The sequence below is a fragment of the Lepidochelys kempii genome, chromosome 8, assembly GCF_965140285.1.
Source record: "Lepidochelys kempii isolate rLepKem1 chromosome 8, rLepKem1.hap1, whole genome shotgun sequence".
NCBI classification, from domain to species: Eukaryota; Metazoa; Chordata; order Testudines; family Cheloniidae; genus Lepidochelys; species Lepidochelys kempii.
Window position 1 is genome coordinate 44,108,792 of NC_136387.1, and position 26,207 is coordinate 44,134,998.

Below are 26,207 nucleotides of genomic sequence, written 5' to 3' on the forward strand. Positions count from 1 at the left end.
GGCCTCACCAATGTCGAATAGAGGGGAATGATCACATCCCTCGATCTGCTGGCAATGCCCCTACTTATACAGCCCAAAATACCATTGGCCTTCTTGGCAACAAGGGCACACTGTTGACTCATATCCAGCTTCTCGTCCACTGTAACCCCTAGGTCCTTTTCTGCAGCACTGCTGCCTAGCCACTCGGTCCCTAGTCTGTAGCTGTGCATGGGATTCTTCCGTCCTAAGTGCAGGACTCTGCACTTGTCCTTGTTGAACCTCATCAGATTCCTTTCGGCCCAATCCTCTAATTTGTCTAGGGCCCTCTGTATCCTATCCCGACCCTCTAGAGTATCTAGCACTCCTCCCAGTTTAGTGTCATCTGCAAACTTGCTGAGGGTGTAGTTCATGCCTCCTCCAGATCATTTATGAAGATATTGAACAAAACTGGCCCCAGGACTGACCCTTGGGGCGCTCCGCTTGGTTCCGGCTGCCAACTAGACATGGAGGCATTGATCACTACCCACTGAGCCCGACGATCTAGCCAGCTTTCTATCCACCTTATAGTCCATTCATCCAGCCCTTACTTCTTTAACTTGCTGGCAAGAATATTGTGGGAGACCATGTCAAAAGCTTTGCTAAAGTCAAGGAATAACACGTCCACTGCTTTCTCCTCATCCACAGAGCCAGTTATCTCGTCAAAGAAGGCAATTAAATTAGTCAGGCATGACTTGCCCTTGGTGAATCCATGCTGACTGTTCCTGATCACTTTCCTCTTCTCTAAGTGCTTCAAAATTGATTCCTTGAGGACCTGCTCCATTTTTCTTCCAGGGACTGAGGTGAGGCTGACTGGCCTGTAGTTCCCCGGATCCTCCTCCTTCCCTTTTTTAAAGATGGGCACTACATTAGCCTTTTTCCAGTCGTCTGGGACTTCCCCCGATCGCCATGAGTTTTCAAAGATAATGGCAAATGGCTCTGCAATCTCATCTGCCAACTGCTTTAGCACTCTCGGATGCTGCGCATCTGACTTGTGCTCGTTCAGCTTTTCTAAATAGTCCCGAACCACTTCTTTCTCCACAGAGGGTTGGTCACCTCCTCCCCATGGTGTGCTGCCCAATACAGTAGCCTGGGAACTGACCTTGTTCATGAAGACAGAGGCAAAAAAAGCATTGATTACCCTTCTACCCAGTGTACTTTTTTTAATGCATGGGATGACAACTGGGGCCATTCAGTTTGCAATAGAGCGGTAGAGAATTTGTTTACAGATCACAAATGTACTCTACATTTTTAAAGAGGCAGTAAATGACAGATTCCCCAATACAAGTGAGCAGTGCTTTCATTTCCAAAGCCAAGCTGCAGCCTAGATTCATGCAAATGAGATCCAGAAGCCCCAAGGCTTCAGAATTACCATGGGCAACACTAACTTTGTTGTCCACTGCCATGAATGCTCGATGACCTGGCTGGACAACTATTGTGAGTTACCACTGGCAGACAAAGTGTTCCAATTATGACAACTAAAGCCTACAAAAATTCTGTACAATAGAGTGTTTCCTTCTAGAGAACAGGGTATGTCTAAACCAGAAGGTGCTCCAGCAACACAGCTACGCACCAGTAGTGCTGGTCATATAGACACTTACTACAGCCCTGGAATGGTTTTTCCATCTCTGATGTAAATCCACCCCCTCACAAGGCAGTAGCGAGGCTGATGGAATAGTTCTTCTAATGGGGTTTGGGTGACCTAGCTACATTATACAGAGTGAAATTTTTCACAGCCCTGAGCAGTGTAGCTCCCTTGACCCACATTTTGGGCGTAGTCTGTCTGTATGAGACCTGGTCATCAGCATTACGTGAAAGATGACTAAGTACATGGTAAGTAAATGACCCTTCCCATTGATACCATTTAATCTCATCTGGACTGCAGCAGTCTTCTGCTATTCCGTAACTAAAGCATTTCTCCTCCTCCCAACCCTACCACCACCACACCCACCCACCACAGAGAGTACATCACCCAGAAGAGAGAAAATACAGCAAATCATTTTCTCCCTAAACCCCTTCCTCTCCCCAAGTCTCTGTATTTTGGGAAAGTCAGCGGATGCTCCAAAGAAACGGGGCAAAGCTCTCAGACAATATGCAGTCTATCACAGGCAGTACATGCTTCAGTCTTGCCATGACAAACAGAACAAGTGGTGAGGGGTGGCGGGGCGGGTTGGGTGGGAAGGAGAGCAGAAGTCAGTTAAGTTAGGAACTGGCAGCAAACAAGTTATATAAAGCAGTTCATTACATATGGCTAGGTTCTGGAGACTGGTTTCTCTCTCTGGTTTTGGTGTCCTCAAATCACTAGAGCTTATTTAACAGAGCAAGTGCCAGGATGCTGGGAAGATTTTTAAAGTGTTTCTAAAAAGCAATTTTCATTGAGCTTGTAGAATAGAGCTGCTTCCTCCAAAGGAATGAGTAGCTTCGAAGAAGTTGTTTCCCTCAGCTCAGTACGGAGATTGAGAGCTCTACAAGGCCTTGTGACTGGAACACTGAACAGAGGTCACTGGACAGTTCAGAACTGGGGCAGAATGCAGCATCTGTCAGACCACGAACACCAACTAGGGTTAGAGAACCGAATGCCTCCTGCTACTCTTGCTACATTCTCGTTTGCCCGCCCCACAACCTTGTCTTAGATTGAAGAATATGCAAAAGCTAGCCTGAACTTATGGAGGCTTCCATTCCAGGAGCTACATTTCTCTTCTTTCAACTTGTTAGTGGGAAGGGAACAGCTGGCCTGTAATCTTGAAAGACCCACATGCTTCTACTCCAGATGAAGAGGTTCCAAAACCTGTAGTCTCAGGGTACGTCTACACAGAGATAAAAAACCTGCGTCTGGCCCATATCAGCAGACTTGGGCTGACGGGCTAAAAAACTGCTTGGCAGACATCCAGGCTCAGGCTGGAGTCTGAGCTCTGGGACGCTGCAATAGTGGATGGTCCCAGAGCTCAGGCTCAGCAACCTTTAGCTCTGCAACCCAAGTTAGCTGGCCTGGGTCAGTCACGGCTGTGTCACAGAGCTTTTCTCTTAGTATAGACGTACACTTAGGGAGTACACTTGGTGCCATTGTTGGGAGCAAAGAACATTCTTTAAAATTACACTACTGGTGACACTTAAAACCTTGGTTTAGTGTGGATTCTTTATATACCACAGTAAACCCCCTAATAGCTGTGACTAGAAGATAAAAGGCACATGATCAACATAAAAGCCACGTTTATAATAACCTTACCTGTACTGATATATTAAAACCAAAATACTTCACAATTCTAAATCACTTCTACATACGTTACCTATTAAAATCATTTGCTTAACTCAGTTTTGACAGTAGGAACCAAGACTGGCTAGTTTCACTTTCACATTCTCATGTCCTCAAGTGACACTGGCCAAACTTCTTTATTTTCTGGATAACATTTCTATTCTTAAATTTATTTTCTGTGAAACCTGCATTTCGGTTCCCCAAACAATTGGCTCTGTGGTCCTTGGAACAGTGCATTCTGCCACCAGAGGCAGGAGTGTGAAAAGGAACAAACAGAATTTAATCTGAAGCACAAGTTAAGCAACCCAGACCTGCAGGAGCTGTTAAACAAGACATGAAAGACCAGCCCAGGAAAAGTACAGAAGGTACAGAATGGGGAAGGGAACCTAAAGAATGGATACCTTATGGTAAAATCAAAATGAAAGCTCTTTTTCCTTTTCAGAAAGCAACCAAAGGAAAAAATGAACACGTTATTATACTTATGATAGAAAGCAATACATTCATTTGGGTAGTGCTAATGGAGCCCTACTTGTATATGTTACTTTAAAAAATAATTCCTCCAAGTCACTGCCATCAGTGAGCACAGTTTCTGAAGGAAACCAGAGGTGGGAGATAATTTCCCATCACTCCATGTGATAAATTGCTTTCCTAACCTGTCTAATTCCCTATGTGGTACTTGGCTGAAAGCAGAAATTGTTTGAACAGATCCATAAATAGATTCCAGAAACTCTAATGACCTCACATTTTAGCCAGGAAGTGAGGAAGATACCAGGGAGTGAGGGCCTGTGGCAATTGTTGAGGAACCAAATAAAATTCTTCATTATTTCACTTCAAGGTAGCCCCAGACAGACCAAGCAACCTTTGCATGGCTTCAGGCACAGTGCACCAAGAGGACCTGAAGGGTGTAATGCTAAGCCTATCTTTAAAAAGGGAAAAGGTGGAGTAAGGTAACTATGCTCTGTTACAGGCTTGCGTGAACTGCCCGAATCTATCATAAAAGACAGCTTGATGGAATGGGGTGGACAGACATGGGTGTAAATAGAAACCAGCACACTTTAAAGAAATCTGAACAGCTGATCTCAGACAGAATTATCCTCCTAGTAAGGAGGTCACACAGGCTGTTGACCAGGGAAACACATGTGACGTCTAGCTAGATGTCAGACCGTTTTCAACAAAGTACCACTTGCAAACTTGATTCTTAGATCAGCCAACCTGGGCATGGCAGAAAGTCAAAGTGGGTAAACTGGTTAAATGGGAGTGCTCATTATAAACAGGAACCGGTACTAGAAATGGAGAAGTCAAGGGGGAACCAAACAAGAATACAATAGTTAAAGCATGCAGGAAAGACAAAGGCAGCAATATTAGAACAAGTTAATGCTGTAGTAAAAAGATTTAGAATTTTCTCCTGCTATTTGTGGAAAGAATGCAGTTTCATTCATAAATCAGGAGTGAGACAATCAATCATGGTGCTACAATGGCTAAGCAACCAAATGGCTAAAGTGTTATTAGGTTAATATTACAGAAGAAAGTTTGGGCAGGAAATAAGGGAGACATTAAAATACAGCTAATGAGACAAGCAGGTTAGAGTATTCAAATATTTACTAAATCGGCAGCTCTGGAGATATCTATTTGAGGGGGCTATGAGAGTGAACTAAGGATTTTATTGAACCACTTCAGTTACTTCCAGAAAGAAATGGGGAGCAATTAGAGGATTGCAAACAAATATGCTCCCAACTTTCAAAGAGGAAAGAAAAATAACGAGTAATTACTGCTTGTAAATTTAGCTTCTACTCCTATAAAAATTGAATGTGAAGTAACTACCATGGTACCAGTGTACCATTAAAGTCACAAGTTCTGCACCAATTTAGGAAGTATCATTAAACTCAGCTTTACCTCACCCATGTGGCATATACGCTATATTTGCGATTTTTGTCACTAATTGAAAAAGTAACGCAGGTGAGTTAAAGCTACCTTGAGAACTGAAGGAATCAGGAAATACAAGAACTCAATCTTGCTAATATTGGATTACTTCGTCTTAAACAGATAAGAAAACTCCTATGCCAACACATTGGGCCTCACTCCCATAGGTCCCCCATCCTCACTGCTATACTTGGGCATAGCCGCTTCTGCCCCGCTCCCGCTTTGCTCCTATCCTGTTTGCTGACTCCCATACTCTCCTCTCAACCCACATCTCATAAGCCCCATATCCATGCCAAAGCTGAAGTAAAACCTGGTGAGCTCCAGCCGTCCTGACTGGGACCCCAGTAATGCTGTAGCTGCCAAGGAGAGGAGCAGCTCCTTCCCTCACCTGTCAGATGGGCGCTGAGGCAGTATTCTCTACCCAGGCTTTTGCACCAATTCTTAAGGAGGCAGAGGCCAGGACCCCTCAGAGACACCCTGGTCGAGGGCGAGGCAGAGTTCATGCTCTGAGGTCTGAGCGCTCCCCCTCACAAAACATTCAGACACTGGCACTGTAAGCAAAGCCAGATATCTGAATTCCTTTGCATCCGGAGACCAAGCAGGTATACAGGTTCCTCCCAGGCTTCTTTGCTCTTCAGGTATATCAACTGCACTGAAGAAAGTAAGGCAAATTTCTGGTTGTTCTAGATCTGTCATCTGCTATCTAGCTGACAGGTTTCAGAGGAACAGCCGTGTTAGTCTGTATTCGCAAAAAGAAAAGGAGTACTTGTGGCACCTTAGAGACTAACCAATTTATTTGAGCATGAGCTTTAGTGAGCTCACGAAAGCTCATGCTCAAATAAATTGGTTAGTCTCTAAGGTGCCACAAGTACTCCTTTTCTATCTAGCTGACGACACTCACGGTGCCAGGGACTGTTCCTTGAAAGAGTTCTTGATTTGAATATGCAGCTCTTACAGGTTGTTTCTCAAACAGTTTTGAGGTGGCCAGCTATATTTGTGTGTAACAAGAGAATGAAGTGGTGTTTCCCCCATCCTCCGTGGACTTCCTGACATTTTGGAAACCATTACTGAAACAACGTACCTTTTCTGTTTGTACGTCAACATTGCTTCTGCAATAGGCAACTGGTGTGCACAGTTTGCCCCGGCTATATACTGGGTTATTCTGGAGACAATATCTGGTGTTTCCTGAACTGCAATAGAATGAAAAGAAGAGACAGGAGCAGAATAAGGACTATTCTTCACTAATGGAAACTGCAAAATGTCACCAGCAAATTAAATCATGCAAGATCAACCAGGGCAAGAAAGAAAAATAGGGGACACTGTCAGTCGCTTGGTCAAGAATTGGGTAATGAAAAGAGGGACTCAAATTTAGAAAGAAAGATACGTTTCAAAACAAGGTGCCAACCAGAGCAGACAGCAAGAAAGACTAACAAGATCAATGCCATGTGCTCCTCCCCAAGAGTTCAGTGTGTGGCTCAACAGCACCCCTTGCTTAGAGAAGAGAGGAGAGGCACCGCTGCATAGCAACATGAGAGTTTCTCTAGTCCTCAGAGCTGAGTGCATGACTTCTGCTACGGCAATGACCTTGGGAAAAGGAGAACAAAGGGGTCACCCACGGTGTGGTGTAAGGCTCTACCCCCAAGGGGATGCAGCATCGGCCTTCTGAAAAGACCCAAAATGCTGGTTCCCCTCACACAGAAGCATAGAAGGAAAAAACAGTGTTTTGGCAGAGGTAGCCATGATTCCATGGTGAAGGCTGAATTGAGTTTTGCATTTAAAATAGGAATTCGGCCTCTTACGTACGAAGAGTACCAAGTATCCTCCTCAAACTTTTGGCACCACTTTTTTGAGCACAGAATGGGTCTTCTGAGAAGTCACAAGCAAACCTATTAGTTTAGGAGTTAAAAAATAATTTAAGATGGGTTTTACAGGATGCTAAATTTCTGTCAGACCATTTTTTGTTCTGAATGTTATTAATGGAAATAATGAAAATTCAGACTTCCCATATGTTAAAACTCACTGAAGTTGTGTGCATTGGCTACATTTGAAGAAGTCTTAACAATTCATTTTTTTTTTTGGTCATTCTTCATAAACTTTCTTCAGAGAAGTTCACAAAGAACTGCTGTCTTTCAAAATGGCTGCCATCTCCTTATGTTCTCAATGGGATTGAGAGCCATGAACTAGGATGCCCTCTTCTGGCTTGGCCATCACCAATCATGGCTTCCAATGAGAATGAACTTCCCTGAAGGCTTCACTCCCATTTGGTAGCCAATTCAAAAGAGAGCCTATTTATCAACAGAGGGCACCTGTGGCCCAAATCCCATTGCAGGAAATGGCAGCCATTTTGAAAAAAGGTAGTAGTTCTTGAATGTCTTTGAGGAATGTCATTCTTCAGCAACTGGAGAAACTTTCAGTAAGGAAAAGCAGCAAAAAATAACCATTACTCCTAAAAAAACGAAAAAACTTCAGACTTGGCCAATGCTCATAAAGCACCGAGTAGAATGAAAACGGATTTTGTTTAAATAAATTACAACCTGTTGAAAATTCCACTCTATAAAGCACAATTTTACACAGAGTTCTCTCTATCTGTAAAATGCACAGCTATGGAAGGTCATGCTGCATGTGCTCATCCAGTACAAGATCACATTTTCTTCTTCAACCTTGAAGTAATGCATGCACCACTACACGTGCCTGTGCATGCCAGATAAATGGAGTTCATTACAAGGGAAAACATAGTAAGTTCTTACACAGGCATAAAGAAAAGTTTTACGGGCACATATAGCTCACTTAAATTTGGAGGTAAGCCAGTCTCATTAGCAACTAAGGCAGTGCTGCTGGCTGAAGAGAAAAATCGGTGTGACTTTGGACTATAATACATACCGTATGGAAGACATCAGTTGCAACTTTGTTGGGATTCCAAGGAAAGTTTCTTTCTAAGCTTTATTTTTATCCAACAGCCACCAACTCAATAGCAACAAGCTATGCTGACCTTATGTGCTTCCATGGACTATTTTTTGCCCTGAGACTTAAACTCTAGAACAAGGACACAAACTAATCAAAACTGACCTTCTTTTCCCGATCTAAGAACTTCGGCATTTTCTCCCGAAAAGTTAACTCTTTGCAGCCTATGACCAATGACTTTTGTAGATGCCCAAACAAAACTGAACATTGGGCAATTCAGGAAAGAATAGATTTCAAATAAAATGTTTGGGAAAGTGCATTGGTATGGAATGAATGATTGCCAACAAGTCTGCCATGCAAAGCTTTATATATGTAGCTTTATTTGCTGAAAACCCTACATGCTAAAGCAACTGCTTTGATGCTGAACTGGTTCATCTGTGAGCCAGTTCCATTCTTCTCCCTCAAGACTTTAAGGAGCTAAATAAGGGAAATGCCTACACTCTTAGTTCCCAGTACCTTAAAGAGTTGCTCTGCTCACTGAAGTCTCTGGACAACCTGACTTCCTAATTAACTCTCATAGCCCTGCTGAATTCCTAACTGAGAATACAGAAAAATGCCAGGTTAGGAATATCAATGATAAAATACTTTAGAGTTTAAAAATTAAATATATTAGTGAGAAACTGAAAGTTTGTAAGCTTGTGCTTGTCAGAGTCCAGGTTTGTGTGAAGTGTGTATGGTGAATTTTTACGTCAATGTTGTCATCAGTATTGATGATTAATTGTAAAAGTAATGGAAAAGAGGAAATTGCTTCCCTATAACTGGAAGTTCTTCTAGATGTGTGCTCCTATTTGTATTCCAAACACAAGTGCACATGCGCACCATGAACTCAGTCAGAAGATTTCTGTAGCAGTGCTCATCAACTCACACATGCACCACACGTAGCCTCGTGGTGCAGGTGAGGTTATATGAGGCTGCGCAGGATGACACTCCCCCAGTCATCCTCTTACTGATGACCATAGCAGCGGGGATGGAGGGCGGGTACTGGAATACAAATAGTGACCACAGATCTCAAAGAACCTCCAGTTACAGGTAAGTAACCTCCTCTTCTTCTTCTTCGAGTGATGGGCCCTATATGTATTCCAAGTGCGTGTGAGTAGCAAGCAATGATCATTGCAGAGGGAGGTGCGAGGATGCAAGGGCTATTACAGTCTGGAGGACGGCGCAACTCACAGCTGTATCAGCTGCCACTCTCAGGCTATGGCATAGTGGGTGGTGAAAAGTGTGCACAGAATGCCACGATACATCAGCCAGGGCGGTGGAGGTGGCCACTTGCAACGACGTTGAGTGTGCCGTAATCCAGCCAGGTTGCATGGTGTTAGCACATAGCATTCTTGGATGCGTGCTGAGACCCACTTCGAGATGTGCTGGGAGGAGAGGCTTGGCCCCCGGATCTGTCCGCAATAACCATGAAGAAGTGTGGGGATAGTCCAGGATGGCAAGGGTGGAGATGGTGTCGAGCCCAGGGGGTGAAACCGTGTAGGACGCTCTGGTGGAGGTCTGCCTACGGTGCGTAAGGATGAGTCACACCGGTGTCAAACAGACTTTGTCTATTCCTGAGTCCCATCCAAAAACCAGGCTGTGAGATGAAGGAGGCCAGGGTTGGGGTGGCAGACACTGCCCCTGGTCCCGGGTGAGGAGGTCTGGGAGCAGGCATAGTATCTTAGGAGATCCAGAAACCAAAACCGACTGGCCCAGAATGGGGCAATTAGGATAATCGTGGCCTGGGGTCTTGTCAGATCTTCTGTAGGACCCGGGGAAGGAGATGAATGGGGATGGAAGGCAGGAGTTTGCTGCAGCAAGGCAGGAGAGCACTGCCTTGGGAGCCAGGCTCCATGGCCCTCAGTGAACAGTACAGGGGGAACTTGTGATTGTTGCACATGGCAAAAAAGGTCCCACCGAGAGATGTCCCTGGTATGGCAGAGGGAGTGGAGAGAGGGGTCATGGAGTTCCCCCTTGTGACTGATGTACCAATGCTGGCTGACCACAATGGCCAGGGAGTTCTGCATGCCCAGGAGGTAGGCCGCACGGTGGATACACTGGTTCTGGAGGTAGATGGATTCCGTACAGAGTGACAGGGATTTGGTGCCCCCTTGCCTGTTGATATAGGCCACTGCCAGCCATGGTATTGTCGGAGAGGAGCTGAACATGAGCGGCATGGGTGGGAGGCCAGGACAGACAGGCCAAGCGGACTGGTCGGAGCTCCAGTACGTTGATGTGTATGCAGGCCTCACGCTGCGTCCAAACCCCCTGGGTGGTGTGTGTGCACAGATGAAAGCCCCAACCAGCGAGGGAGGCATCTGTGGTCAGGGGGATAGTCGTGACAGCGCAGTGAAGGGAGTGCTAATGAGCACCTTGGAAGGGTTGGGCCACCATATGAGGGAAGCCCAAACCGACCATGGGACAAGCAGTGGGCTATCCAGCAGGGCGTTATGGGGCTGGACAACTGACAGGAGCCACATCTGGAGGCAGCGCATGTGCAAGCGGGCATGCAGCATTGCATAGGTGCAGGCCGTCATGTGCCCGAGGAGGCAGCAGCACACCATAGTGCAGGGGCTGCGGTGTAGGTCCTCCACCACAGCCATCAGCGCAGCGAAGCAGTCCACCAGGAGAAAGCCACGAGCCACCATGGAAATGTGGCGGGCACCAATAAAGTGGATCATCTGCATGAAGAAATCAGCACTTGTCCTCTCGTTGATATAAATGCCAAGCGTAGTGAGGAGAGAGCAAAGAGCATGAATCGCAGATGTAAGCTTGGCATGGGAGGACGTGACGTGAATGCCCATGGGCTATTATGATACTGAAGGGGAGAACTCTGACCTGCTAGTGGTTGGCGCCCACACGGAATAAAGAAATTTGCAGTGGACTGGGCAGATGTTGATATTTCATATTGAGAGCTGTGAACCAGACTCCCTGGAGAAGGGAGGGAAAGATCAAGGTGAGCATCACCATATGGAACTTGGTCTTGTTGATAGAGGTGTTGAGAAGGGGGAGATCGAGGATGAGGGGGAGCTCTCCGTCCTTCTTCAGGATAAGAAAGTACAGAAGGTAGAACTCCTTGCCAACAAAGGGATTGACTACCTGTTCCATCCACCCTTGGCTAGGAAGGTGCGTGCCCTGCATTGCAGGAGGGCGTGATGGGAGAGATCCCCTGTACGAGTCCGGGGGGCAGGTGCAGCGGGAAGGTAAGAAACTTGAGAGTAACGGTGCCACACAATCTCCAGCACCTAATGGTTTGTGGTAAGCTTGCCCCAGTTGTGGGCAAAAAGGGCAAGATGGCCCCCAAATGTGACAGAGGGGGCCGAGGGTGGTGACGTGGGGGGCTTGCAGCTCCCGATGCACGTGTCAAAACTGTGCCTGAGGTGGTTGTTGAGGCAAGGAGGAAGAGGTGGCTGTGACAGTGGCTGAGGCCGCTGGGACTTGTGTGCTTTTGTGGGGGCATCCTGATAGCAGGGCAAGGGGTCTGGTACAGCGCAAAGGACCGGGGTCCCGAGCGTTGTCATTGCTGCCTCTGCTGGGGAGTATCTCTCAAGACATTGAAGCATCGCCCTCAAGTCCTTCAGGGAGTGAAGGGACTCAGCAGTCCTATACAAGAACAGCTTGTCCTGGTTGAAAGGGAGGTCTTGGACCTCCCATGGGAAGCTGGAAAACTGTAGCCACAACTCCCGGTGCATGACTACCTCTGGTGGTGAGGGAGCAGGAGGACATGTCCACTGCTTTGACTGAAACCTGGAGGGTCACCTTGGCCGTCAGGCAACCTTCTTGTACCAGGACCTGGAAGTGTTGCCGTTTGTCCAGTGGCAAGTCATCCAGGAACTCTACTAGCTTGGCACAGTTGGTAAAGGCATACTTTGCCAGCAGAGCCTGGTAGTTAGTAATGTGAAACTAAAATGCTATGGAAGAGAAGACCTTCTGGCCCAGAAGATCCAGGCATTTAGCTGCCCTGTGTGGAGGGGCAGAGCCATGTGTGTGCTGTCTCAAGTGTTTATTTGCCATGTGTATCACCAATGAAGGAGGGGCAGGTGAGAGAAGACAAAGTCCACCCTTACTGGGGGACAAGTACACCTCTACCCCGATATAACGCGGACCTCAGGAGCCAAAAAATATCTTACTGCGTTATAGGTGAAACCATGTCATATCGAACTTGCTATGGAGGGGCGGGTAGGGAAGGCTGTGCCTCCCCAAACAGCCTGACCCCGCCCCCTTTCTGACCCCCACCAACTTCCCAACCTCTGACTGACCCCTTAGAACCCCCGACCCATCCAACCCCCCCTGCTCCCTGTCCCCTGACACCCCCTCCACCCCGAGACCCTCTGCCCCTTATCCAACCCCCTGGCCAGAATGTCAGAGCCAGACATGCTTCTGCCGTAGGCGCCAACTCTGGGGCTGGAGCACCCACTAGCAGCTCCCTGCCCTGCCCCCCCCCGCCCCACCTCCTCCCCTGAGTGTGCTGCCACCACTCCGCTTCTCCTCCCGCCTCCCTCCAAGGCTTGCCGCAAATCAGCTGTTTGGCACAGCAAGCCTGGGAGGGAGGAAGGAGCGGAGTGGAGCTGGGGCAGGGAGTGATTCCTCTGAACGCCCCCCCGGTTACTTGCTGTGGCCCTCCCCACGCCCCCTGCCTCAGCTCACCTACGCCCCACCTCCTCTCCTGAGCACACCACCGCTCCGCTTCTCCCCCCTCCCTCCCAGGCTTGCGCAAGCCTGGGAGGGAGGGGAAATGCTTTACCGCGTTATATCCGAATTCGTGTTATATCAGATCGCATTATATCGGGGTAGAGATGTACCTGATTCTGCCTGTTTGGGCATGGGAGCACAGGAGGCAGGTCTGTACCAGACTGCTTGCTGCCCATTAACGATGGTCCCGGATCGAACGGTGCATACAGCTGGAGAACCTCCTCCATGAGGAACTTACTGAAACAGAGCAGACAAGCCTCAACTCCGCGGTGGGAAAGACCCGCAAATCTCACAGCAAGATGGGCTTCCCTGAGACAGTAAAAGCAAGGGTGGTACTCATTGCTCACTGAGAACGAGCAAAGGCAAAGCACAGTTCTTGAACCACAGAACATGGGGCATAATCCCCCAGAGACCAGGCCCCAAACGGGCAAGGGTGAGAAACTATACTAACAGTAAACTGTAGAAGATAACAAAAAACTGTAAGAATTCAGACTTCGACCATGGGTAAGAAGAAACAAAGGTAATGTTGTCTTGCACAGCCTCATAACCACGTCTGCACCATGTATGGGCCTACAGACACTGATACAGAAATCTCACTTCCGTTTGGAAAACAAACAGCAAGGATCTGGAGGCAGGGGTTGAGGTTCAGTGAGGTGGGGTTCAGGTATGGAGGGCTAGGGGAGTTCTGTATGTACCCAGTGAGGTTTGGCAGGGGTGTCTGGGTATGGGAGGTCTGGATGTACAGGGATTGGGTGGATGGGGAAGCAGCTCCCCGTACAGTGACCCCTCCCCCCCACAGCTGAGGAGCGATGGGGGCAGGAAGCAGGGGAGGATGCTGAGCTTACTGCAGCTGGGGGAAGTTTCTGGGGGTGGGTCTGACATAGAACCAGACACTCCTTGCAGAGGAAGAGGAAGTCCTATCCTCTCCTGCCTCCAGTCCAGATGGGTCTAGCAGCTGATCCCTGCTCAGGGTAGGAGCCACTGGCTGGAGTGTCCCCAGCCCTGCAGTGATTTACCTCTCTGCCAGCTACTCTGGGTGCCTGAAACGATGTACCTGCTCTGCTAGGGAGTGGTGCATGACTGCTTTTGAAGTTTTCCTTTGCTTTCCTGTCAGAAAGTCATTTTTCCGCAGGAAAGCAAAGAAATCTGTGGTGGACATGAATTCTGCCAAGCGCAGTGGTGCAGAATTCCCTCAGGAGTAAAATAGGAACCATCATTTGAGGGTTATAACTTGACTATAACTATATCGAGAACTTTGGATTGGAATGACAGAATTCTATCTTGATCACTTACAAAACTATTTGGCAAATGAATGTTATATACAAGAATAAAAATGATGAGACCCTAGAAGAGAGTGTCAGGTTGTAGAAAAATGATATGGCATTTTAGGAATAGTATGTGATTGTGTAATGAAAGGCTCTCACAATACACATACACAAAAGGACAGAATTCAGGTTGCCAATGCATGCATCTGCAGTGTATGTACATTCCTTTTGTCTAAATAATAACTTATGTAACCTCAGTGAGAATGGCAGAGCATAACAACATGTTTACATTCTACTCTGCTTCTGAGGGAAAAACCGTTATGTAGAGCAAAGAAGTAAAAAGAATCTGCATTATAGATCTGGTCCCATGTGATCTTGTTAGGAAAGTTCCCTAGTAAAGTGACCCATTCATGTTTTTTGCTGGTTGAACTGCTTGAGAACAGAATGGGAACTAGTTGCTGATCTGACACAGGCTGGTTCTCACTCAGGTTGGGGCAGTGACAAAGGGTGTCTTTCACTGGAACAGATGCTTCCAGCAGGCTTCAGAAATAGGATTATTCTCACATGCAAAGGATATTATCTACTTTGAGACAATGATAAAAAACAGAAGAGCTCTCTGTAAGGGTGAAAGCTCGTCTATCTCACCAACAGAAGTTAGTCCAATAAAAGATATTACCTCCCCCATCGTGTGTCTCTAAAACAATTTAGATTAGTCAAGACTATAGAGGATTGAGGAACTCTTGAAAGACTTAAGAGCTACTGTGGGTAGTTGGCTAAAGTGATGGAGAGGACCCCGGAACAAAAAAAACAACCAACCAAGATCTGGGGGAAAATACAGAAATCCTGAGAAAGGCACTGAATCTCCTGGAGTGGCAGTGGAAGACCACAAAGAATGACATTTAAGACTCCAAAAGAGTCAGCATCTGAAAAAGCAATATGGAACTGGAGAGCGAAGGGAAGACAGTGAAATTCTCTGAACTCTTAGATTTGTAGCTCTTGCATTTATTTGCAATTTTCTAACATTACTAACTCAATCAAGTTGTTTGCTCCATGCACCCCAAAAATTAAAACAGGCTCTTACCAGTGGTCTGTGCTTCAAGTTTATTAAACAAATCTCTCCAGGCTAAGTCTTGGAAGAAGTTGTTGTACCTGTAATCTACAGAGCCTAGATACTTCGCCACTGGATGAGAACCTAAGAGGAGAGAAAAATAAGCCAGTTGCTCCAAATGCTGAACATACTGACAGTATTAGGCTTGGTCTACACTAAACAGTTAGGTTGACCCAGCTACATTGTGCAGGGATCAGAAAAATCCACCTGAGCGAAGCTGGTCAGCCGATCTAAATCCCCATGTAAGCAGCACTCTGCCAATGGAAGAATTCTCCCATCGATCTAGCTACCCACCTCTCGGGGAGGTGGATTACCTGTACCAATGGGAGAACCCCTCCCGTCGGCATATGTAGTGTCTGCTGTGCCGCTGTAGCATTTCAAGTGTAGACAAGCCCTTAGTATGGAAAGAATTTAAGTTCAAAATAAAATTATCTAGATGCTCCATTAGTATGTTTTCAATTGCAACAGAAAGCAATTTAGGCCAAAGTTTTCAGACTCGTGTGTTTAAAGTTAGGATCCTAGATAAAAAGTGGCCTGATTTTCAGGAGCGATGAGCATCTGCAGCTCACACTGACGTCAGCACAGAAGCACAGCCACATGGGTTTCTCCCCAGTTATGGTTTTCCTGGCATTCTAGCTAATGATGCCTATCAGGCAGCCATCGTACAGAAACTCACATTCTTCAGATGAACAGAAAAAACCACACAGCAGAGATGCAAATTAGATATCTAGAGCCAATCGCAATGCAGACAGATCCCCAAATGGAGTTGTTCTCTCAGTAACCAAGCTGTGGTGATGCAAGTCTTTCTGTTCCAATTGTGTAGTATAATCCCTGCTGCTCAGATCAAACATTCTTAGTACAGGAGTCCAACTGTTTTCCAGCATCAGAGACGCTGCTTCAGTTTGACTCCCTTGAGCAGATCTAAACATTCTAAAGTGTAAACGAAAGCAAAAATAAGAGACCGAAGAAAACAAGGACTGAGAAACTGCTGAGGAGAAAAATACTTGTAAAATAGTGAGACTCTGTGACTCAGCTCTTCCATTGTGACTCAACTCCTACTCCCGCTTTAGCCAAAGGGAATTTTGCAAATTACTTTAATAGCCGCATGTGCATCAGATCCTTCCTTCCGCTCTGCAGGTCACCAGGGCTCTTGTCCTCAAAAGAGCTGTGATATACTGTCTGTGTTTGTATTCAGAGAAGATACCCTCTCCTCTAAATTCTGTTCTAACTCATATCACATCTGTTCCGAAACAGGGAGGGTGCAATTTAATTCAACCAAGAAAAACCTCAGGTTTTTTCCCCCTTAGGGGAAAAAAAAAGAAGCAATGGGAAAAAAAATCAAGGTTTTATTAACGAGACATGTGAAACGTAAACAGAGTTAGCAAAGAAAAGTTTGCAGTTCTACTGGAACACACACATGCAGACTCGCTAAATGTGTCCCTACACAACTAACTAGTTACACCTACTGCTCTTATCAGTCATTAAATACACACTTTTATCAGTGTATTTGTTTTTTCAACTTTACTGAAAAGCTTTACGAAGTTTTACTACATTCAGATTTGCAGGGTTAGAGAAAGGGTTGACTAACACAGAGCTGGCTGAGGAGGTGGTCAAGGCATTTAAAAACTACGTTCTGGAGTTAGCAATTCTGACTCCTGAGGTGTCGGAAATCTTCCACCACTTTGAGATGGGCTTTTTCACGGCTTCCTCCAAAACCAGATTAGTGATCGAAATCTGGATACTCAATTTTAAATGATAGAGGAGGACAGAACTCAGGATTGTAACTTCTATCAGTCACATTCTAGCCTCTGCTGTTCCTTGCTCAACCAATATTTTCTGTATTTTGGATTAGTCGTGTTGGCTAAGTAATGGAAAGGTTCCATAGCTTCTCCAAATCTCTCGATTTTATCCTTGTGTGCTTCCAATTCTTTAAATAGCTACCCACATTGACATTTGTGTCATGAGCCTATATCTGCCAAAATTCCCCCAAATTCACCTCATTTGTAATGAACGCTCTGTAGTATCCCTTGTTGTGTAAAAAGCATACCATGTTTCCAATCAAAATCCTCCTCATACCAGTGCAAATTTCAACACATCTGTGGTGTTGAATGCAAACAGACAAGAACTTCTCTAGTTCCCCTGCATTTCTTTGGAAGCTGGGGCATTAAACCTTTTCTGGACAACAAAAAAGAAGGCTGCTGGTGGTTGCAAAAGAATTTCTCAACATGTCACGCACAACAAGTTTTAGGACTGTGCTACATGTTACTTCTTTCTCAATGAGTTTTAAGTAGTGTTTTGAATACCCATGCACCAGGAATTTGGGGCAGAGGATGAATTCTTCTGAGTTTGTAAAGCAAATAGCACAAGGTGGATGTTATGGAAACCAGTAATAAAAATGAACACTTCTGAGAAATTCACCATTTGTTCAGAACAACAAAGGAGAGAAGGTCTTCTTGTCATATTTTTCTCTGCATTCCTAGAGGGTATCTTCAGTCATTTGGATATGGTCTTTTCAACTCTAGAATCAATGGCATTATGCTGGAATGCATTTTTCCTATGTGGACATTCACAGCCACAATAGGACAAATTCTAACCTTCGACTATATTGCGTTAATATCAATGTGATTTTTTTTTATATCTCTTTTTTCCTTCGTTTTTTTACATGCAGCACCTAGCAGTGAACCTGTGAGCATAAGTCTCTCTGAAGGAAACTATTCACCAGAAAATGATTCAATTATTTTTTTCAGTTGTTCATTCTGCACTACATTAAAGGCAATGTTACCAGCATAAGAGTTTTTTCCTACCCCCCCGCAGACGTTCTGGTTAAACTTGGATTTATGCTGGAAATGGTCCACCTTGATTATCATACACATTGTAAGGAGAAAGAAAAAGGAGTACTTGTGGCACCTTAGAGACTAACCAGTCAGTTTGGATGAGCTATTGCCACCAGGAGAGAGAGTTCATGTGTGTATGGGGGTGGGGGGTGGGGGTGAGAAAACCTGGATTTGTGCTGGAAATGGCCCACCTTGATTATCATGCACATTGTAGGGAGAGTGGTCACTTTGGATAAGCTATTACCAGCAGGAGAGTGAGTTTGTGTGTGTGGTTTTTGGAGGGGCGGGGGGTGAGAAAACCTGGATTTGTGCTGGAAATGGCCCACCTTGATTATCATACACATTGTAAAGAGAGTCGTCACTTTGGATGGGCTATTACCAGCAGGAGAGTGAGTGTGTGTGTGGAGGGTGAGAAAACCTGGATTTGTGCTGGAAATGGCCCAACTGGATTATCATACACATTGTAAGGAGAGTGATCACTTTAGATAAGCTATTACCAGCAGGAGAGTGGAGTCGGAGGAGGTATTGTTTCATGGTCTCTGTGTATATAATGTCTTCCGCAGTTTCCACAGTATGCATCCGATGAAGTGAGCTGTAGCTCACGAAAGCTCATGCTCAAATAAATTGGTTAGTCTCTAAGGTGCCACAAGTCCTCCTTTTCTTTTTGCGAATACAGACTAACACGGCTGTTACTCTGAAACCTGTCATAAAAGAGGTTGTAACTTTAAGCCTTTGCCTTTCAGTGTTTTTATGGGATAAACAATGCTTGATCTTAGCCATTTTTTGGCTCCTGAATGAAGTTGATGCTGAAGAGCTGATGGAAAGTTGGGAACCGGTGCTTAAAACATAGAGTTGGTTGGGTGTTTTTTAAGTAAATGTCTTTTGTTGGAAAACACTGCTTCATCAAAACAAACTGTTCACAGGAAAGGGTCTGTTTCAACAGATTTCCCATATCTCATTTTAAAGTTCTCAAAACATCCCATTTTGTCATTTTCAATCCTAAAATGTTCCAAGACTTTTCACTTTAGAAACGTAAGTTGATTTATAGTAAAAAAACAAATTCAAAAGAATTGAAATCAAAACCAGCTGTTTTGACCAATCCAATAATTTTTTTTTTCAGTTCATGAAAATATGAAATAGACTTTTGGGCCCAATTCAGGATAGGAATTTTTTTTTCAAATTCTCAAAAAATTTTTATAGGACCAGAAAACTGTTTCCTGCCCGGCTCTACTTAAATCAGAGATTCTCAACCTCTCTCTTTCTGAGGGCCCCCCCAACATGCTATAAAAACTCCACGGCCCACCTGTGCCACAATAACTGGTTTTCTGCATATAAAAGCCAGGGCCAGTATTAGGGGGCAACAAGCAGGGCAATTGCCTGGGGTCTCATGCCACAAGGCCCCCCATGAAGCTACATTGCTCAGGCTTCGGCTTCAGCCCGGGGTGGTAGGGATCAGGGCCCTGAGCTTCAGACCCATATGGCAGCACTTTGGCTTTCTGCCCTGGGCTCCAGTGAATCTAACCCTGGCCTTGGTGGACCCCCTGAAACCTGCTCAAGGCTTCCCAGGGGCTTGGACTCCTGGTTGAGAACCACTGACTTAAGTCACCACCACAGCCCTGCTTCAGTGATAATGGCATTTATGATGTCTCTAGCACAGGGGCGGGCAAACTACGGCCCACAGCCCACATCTGGCTCATCAGCCGTCTTAAGCCGACCCTCAAGCTCCCGCTGGGGAGCGGGATCTGGGGCTTGCCCTGCTCCGGCGCTCCAGCTGGGGCTCAGGGTCGGGGGCCACTCCATGCAGCTCCCAGAAGCCATGGCATGGCCCTCCCTCCGGCGCACCTGCCAGGGAGCAGCTCCCGAAAGCAGCAGCATGGCCCGTCTCCAATGGCCCCCTCTGGCACCTGCGGATGGGGCAGTGTAGAGAGCCGCCTGGCCACATCGCTGCGTAAGAGCTGTAGAAGGGACATGCTGCTGCTTCTGGGAGCCACCTGAGGTGAGCACTGCCCAGAGCCTGCACCCTGAGCCTCCCCCTGAGCCCCAACCCCCAGCCCTGATCCCCCTCCCGCCCTCCAAACCCTAAATTCCAGCCCAGAGCACCCTCCTACACCCCAAACTCCTCATCCCCAGCCCTACCCCAGAGCCCACAGCCTGAGCCTGAGCCCGAGCCCTCCCTACCGTCCCAGCCTGGAGCCCTCTCCCACACCCTGAACTCATTATTTCTGGCCCCACCCTGGAGCGTGCACCCCCAACCAGAGCCCTCACCCCCTCCCACACTCCAACCCCAGTTTTGTGAGCATTCATGGCCCGCCATATAATTTCTATTCCCAGACGTGGCCCTTGGGCCAAAAAGTTTGCCCATCCTTGTTCTAGCAGGATCAGGCACTTCTGCATTTATATACAGAAGTTTCATTCAATGGCACATTTGATCCCGACGAAAGATTTTTCTGTCCAGTGAGATGAACACTAACCATTCTATCTTGATACTTTAACTCTTGACTATGGTTAGATTTCCCTTGACAAGTATTATTTGCTTTCATTACTTCAGGATATTCAATCACTTGACTTCTACCACCTCCTTTAGAATGCTGAATCAGGTAAATTGATACATTGATGTATGGTTGTCACGGACCACCTGTTTATAGTACAGATCGGTAGCTTTCACATTCACTACAGTTGAAATGGAAACAACCACTTATTGAATTCAAAACTAAGATTGAAAAAACTCAACTAGTCACTGTTATACAGAGCTATGTTATCAAGTGGCCAGCCCGGTTCCCAGAAACGCCTAAATTTTTGCAAACCCAGCTCATAACTCCATCCTTGCTTATCCATTCAATGACATTTGATTCAATCCACTAGCAAAGCCCCTCTCTACAATCTATCCCCCCACTCCTCTTCTCCAGGCTTCTAGACAGTTCTAGAACATGTGTAATTGTTTCCCAGTGAATATAACAAGAACCTTGATCTTCTCATCACTAACATTTTTGAAGTTTTTCATTCATAGTCTGAAAGTTTAGACACTAGAAAAATTAGGCTGACTTCAAATGTGTGTTGTGATCATGTCAGCCAGAATGACCTAGGAGTTGAAATAATGAAGAGAAACTCAACAATGAGCTAATTTTTTCCTGCACACAGCTACATATGGGATTTTGCAGAAGAGCCTGGGTGAGCAGTGGGGATGTCATTAACATAGAGAGAAAGGAGGGAGATAGGAAGGTATCTTTGAAAACTCATGGCAATCAGGGGAGGTCCTGGATGACTCAAAAAGGGCTAATGTAGTGCCCATCTTTAAAAAAGGGAAGAAGGAGGATCCTGGGAACTATAGGCCAGTCAGCCTCACCTCAGTCCCTGGAAAAATCATGGAGCAGGTCCTCAAGAAATCAGTTCTGAAGCACTTAGAGGAGAGGAAAGTGATCAGGAACAGCCAGCATGGATTCACCTGACTAATTTAATTGCCTTCTATGACGAGATAACTGGTTCTGTGGATGAGGAGAAAGCAGTGGACGTGTTATTCCTTGACTTTAGTAAAGCTTTTGACACCGTCTCCCACAGCAGTCTTGCCAGCAAGTTAAAGTAGTATGGGCTGGATGAATGGACTATAGGGTGGATGGAAAGCTGGCTAGATCATCGGGCTCAATGGGTAGTGATCAATGCCTCCATGTCTAGTTGGCAGCCGGTATCAAGCAGAGTGCCCCAAGGGTCGGTCCTGGGGCCGGTTTTGTTCAATATCTTCATTAATGATCTGGAGGATGGCGTGGACTGCACCCTCAGCAAGTTTGCAGATGACACTAAACTGGGAGGACACTCTGGAGGGTAGGGATAGGATACAGAGGGCCCTAGACAAATTAGAGGATTGGGCCAAAAGAAATCTGATGAGCTTCAACAAGGACAAGTGCAGAGTCCTGCACTTAGGACAGAAGAATCCCATGTACCGCTACAGACTAGGGACTGAGTGGCTAGGCAGCAGCTCTGCAGAAAAGGACCTAGGGGTTATGGTGGACAAGAAGCTGGAGTGTGCCCTTGTTGCCAAGAAGGCGAATGGCATTTTGGGCTGTATAAGTAGGAGCATTGCCAGCAGATCAAGGGACGTGATCAGTCCCCTTCATTTGGCATTGGTAAGGCCTCATCTGGAGTACTGTATCCAGTTTTGGGCCCCACACTACAAGAAGGATGTGGAAAAATTGGGAAGCGTCCAGCAGAGGGCAACAAAAATGATTAGTTGGCTGGAGCACATGACTTATTGTTGGATCATGTTAAAGAAGTTCTGTATTAAAATCACAAATGAGTTTGATTCCCCATAGTTTAAATTCCAGGGTATTACTAATTAAGAGGTCTCTTGGTTTTTGGTACTGTTTCTCTCCCTCTCTGTGTGAAACTTTCAAGGTGCTAATTGTGTTAGTACATCCTAAGACAGAGTCTGTTCTCAAAGCAATACTTTGTAACAATAGAAACAGCACACAGACTCCCCGCCCTTCTGTTGTATTTATCTCGCTTTGTTAACAATTGTGATTAAAATAGAGATAGAGGATGTATGTGGATGGATGCTTGGTGTGGATAATAAATGAATGATCAGGGAGGTGCCAGCCTAAGAATCCAGTGTCTATCGGCTGAAGAAGGCGACAAGTGGAAACAACCAGAGGACCCCGGGAGGGCAGACTTGAATTCACCCAACAGCCTCAGGGATGGGAGAACCAAAGAAGATAACATCTGGCAGCACAGGAGCCGTCAGGAATGTGCCATCTGCTGACTGATTCAGCAACAGCATGATGAAGCAATTCCCATAGACTGGCATAGGAATAAATTCCTATAAAAATGGACTCTAGAAACTGAGTACTTTGGGGTCTGATTCTGCAAACCAACTTCCAGGAGTGTCAGATGTGCATCTGACAAGGCCCTGCTCCCTCCTCGTGTCCAGGCCACCTGGCCAGTGGTAACTCTAAGGCTGGTAACTATAACAACAACCTTGCAGAACCTGTGTGTGTATGAATGAATGTGTGAATAAATATGAAATTGAATGGAATGTTATAGCTATAACGAACTTACTATGATTCTTTCTGTATTCACAATAAATGTGGCATTTTGCCTTTTCCCCTTTAATATGATCCTGCTGGTTTTTATTTTGTTGGTATAACATTTTGGTGGAGAATTGCGAAAGGAGGAATATTGGTAAAAAACCTCAGTTATTGTAAATATTGGTGTGCACACTGCTCCTCTATTGAGCTAGGCATTTCTATTTGGTTAATTAGCCTTCTGACCTCCAGAAGGCAGAGGTAAAATATACAGAGCTCATATTACTAAGCTACGATTACAGAATCCAAGTCCTATTGTTCACTGAAGTATCAGGAGCAACAAGAAGGCCTAAGGGCCAGGCAGTGCTGCTCGCTGGAACAAGGAGTAGCAGGATCAAAGAATCTAGGCTGTGTCACTCGCTGACCTGTGCCAGGTGTGACGAGGACATTTGATAAGCTACGTTTTCAGAATCTACGCTGTGTCACTCCCTGAATAATACCAGGAGTGACAAAGATTGAAATACCCGTGTTAAGATGTTTAAAAGAAAACAGGGCAAGCCAGTACCAGAAGGAGGAATGCAGTCAGAAGCAACTCCAACCCCACCTTTTGTTAAAGAAATTACACCTTTTAAACAAATCCTTCAAAAATTTGGGTACAGTCCTTGGACTAAACAAGCCCTAGCTGATGTCTGCACTATTTCGGATCTAGAGGATAGACTGGCTCAGTATATCCGCATATACAAACCTTCTAGTACTGCCAAAAGAGATGCAAAGAGGAAAAGGCATCTTTACAGGAAAAGTTAAACCAAACGGAAAAGGGAGCAGACAATTGGAAGGTGCTGGCTACAAATACCCAGAGTCAGCTGGAAATAGTGAAAGAGGCACTTCAGGAATGCAGAGAGAGAGAAAGATTCCTGTCAGACCAAGCTAAAGCCTCTGAGAAAACTGAAAGAGAGAATCATGTGCTCCAAGGTATGGTAAAGAAATTAACCTTGAAGCAGGGCAGAGCACCTGCAAATCATAGTCGTTGAGAGTCACTAATTAAGAGTCAGACAAAAATTGGGCTTTGCCACTAAACAGGTAGCAGCCGTTACAGCGGGTGAAGGGGGAGAAGGTCCTATGTAGGGCACCCCCAGGCATAATTACAAAGAGAAAAGAGAGTGAAAAGTTAACTCTGCAGAGGCTGGAGAGAATTAAGCAGTTAAACTTTGTGAAAATGTTAAAAAGGAAAAGTGTTACAGAAAGAATTCTTGGTTTCTTTGCAGCCATTCTGAAGCAAAAATGGGCCCTTTTCCAAAGCAATGTGTGTAAATAAGCCAGACAAAAATAAACAGTCCGATAAAAATCATTTGACTGGACAATTTCGTCAAATTTGCTAAAAGAACATAAGGGGGTTCTACTGGAACTTAACTGCCTCAAATGTATGAAGGTAATGCAAGATGTAAAAAATAGAGCAGTGTGGAAGGGATGTTAAGGAATAGAAAATGTGTATGTATCTATCTGTGTGTGTGTAAATATGTAAAGTTCTAAGGACCAATTGGTTTTGGTTTTGTTCTAAATAATGCCACTAAAAATCCATTTGACTCTTTAATTCAAAGTTGCAAAACTGACAGACCTTTTTGTTAGGCACAGGTGATTAGTGTCGTTTGGCTTTGGGATTTGGCATTTAATCCTTAAGAGGTAACTCAGTGCTTTACAAAATTTAAAATGTTTTTAAGTAGTGGCTGCAGCAGGGCACTCAAAATCAGGAAAATAGGAAAAAATTCTGGATTCTTTTTGTTTATTTGGTTTGTTTGTTTTTGTAACAAAATAGCAGATGAGAGCTGTAGTTTAAAAAAAATAAATTAAAAAAAGACAATACCCCTCTGAAGCAACAGCAGGGGTGAGGTGCACAAAACAAAAAGCAGCAATGTTAGAAACACTGAGTCTTAAAATGACTCTGAGTAATCAGACTGTCACTTTGATAAAAGTACATGAAAACTCTAAACACAAAAGAAATAGTTACACCTTATGTAAAAATTGGTATGGATAATGTTATAGAAGGTAAGCTATGGAAGGAACGTGCATTTGCCCCAGAACATGTGCAGTGTATATTGTAGAAGGGGCAAAAGAAATGCAAACATACCATGCTACCTAATTAAAACGCGATTAGGGCTCCAAAGGGAGCCACAATAGGTTGGGTTTTATTTGGCCTGATCTACACTGGGGGTGGGGATCGATCTAAGATACGCTATTTCAGCTACGAGAAGAGCGTAGCTGAAGTTGAGGTATCTTAGATCGACTTAGAATCACTTACTTCGCGTCCTCGCAGCGCGGGATTGACGGCCACTGCTCCCCCATCGACTCTGCTTCCGCCTCTTGCAGTGGTGGAGTTCCAGAGTCGACAGCAGAGCGATCGGGGATCGATTTATCGTGTCTACACTAGACAAGATAAATCGATCCCCAATAGATCAATCACTACCCGCCGATCCAGCGGGTAGTGTAGACGTGGCCTTTTTCAGATTGCTGTGTGTTTTGGAAGCAGAAGTTAAAAGTAATCAAAACTCTGGTGAAAGTTGATTGTGTTCCTTTTAAGATAGAGTCTCTGAGCTGCTGATGGCTGTAAATCCAAAAGCAAGCAGGAAGCGCCTGTGAAAATGCAAATTACCTAAATGATAAAGAAAGGAAAGAACTAGCAACACAAAGGAGCTGCAAATAAAGGACATACATGGTTAGCAAACAAATTGTCTAAATAAAAGGCATGGTATAACAAGATAACTTTAATAAATTTAATGATAAGTACCCCATAACAATGTATAGTGTGTATGATTTTTGGAAAAATCCTTTAAGGTCAAATGATAGTGATGCTTCTTAGCTATTACCTGTAAATAAACTTAAAGCTTAACACAGCAGGAAAAACCATTATAAACTTGGTCTGCTGAATAAGAAGGGAAACTGAGGTACCCCACCTCAGGGATTTAATGACTAAACAGTGGGATAATTTCCCCATAACCCTTAAAAGATAGAAGCCATTGAAACCTGGCCTGCCTATAGAACAAACAGGAAAATATGTGGGTAATTCCTCTGTTTTGCCTGCAATCAGCAAGGGTATTTGTAAAAGAAATATTTTAAGCAATAATCTGCCGCCCCAAAAGAAGTAGAAACATGTTCTTTTTGTCTTTCAGAAAA

The 26,207-nt window shown here is 45.2% G+C and overlaps 1 protein-coding gene across 10 annotated transcripts in view; it reads right to left on the bottom strand.

Moving 5' to 3' along the window:
- Nucleotides 1-26,207, bottom strand: part of PACS2 (phosphofurin acidic cluster sorting protein 2) — a 209,266-nt gene that overhangs the window by 73,502 nt on the left and 109,557 nt on the right. For 6 of the 10 annotated variants that reach the window (XR_012160291.2, XM_073356257.2, XM_073356256.1 and 3 more), the window contains 3 exons: nt 15,167-15,277; nt 6,270-6,378; nt 3,670-3,702 (listed from right to left, as the gene is read on the bottom strand). Coding sequence is in view for 9 of the 10 variants with exons in the window: in XM_073356257.2 (XP_073212358.1) it covers nt 3,670-3,702; nt 6,270-6,378; nt 15,167-15,277 (253 nt within the window). In the remaining variant the exon portion in view is untranslated. The remainder of the gene's footprint in view (nt 1-3,669; nt 3,703-6,269; nt 6,379-15,166; nt 15,278-26,207) is intronic. The other 4 variants (XM_073356258.1, XM_073356253.1, XM_073356252.1 and 1 more) reach the window with 2 other exon arrangements.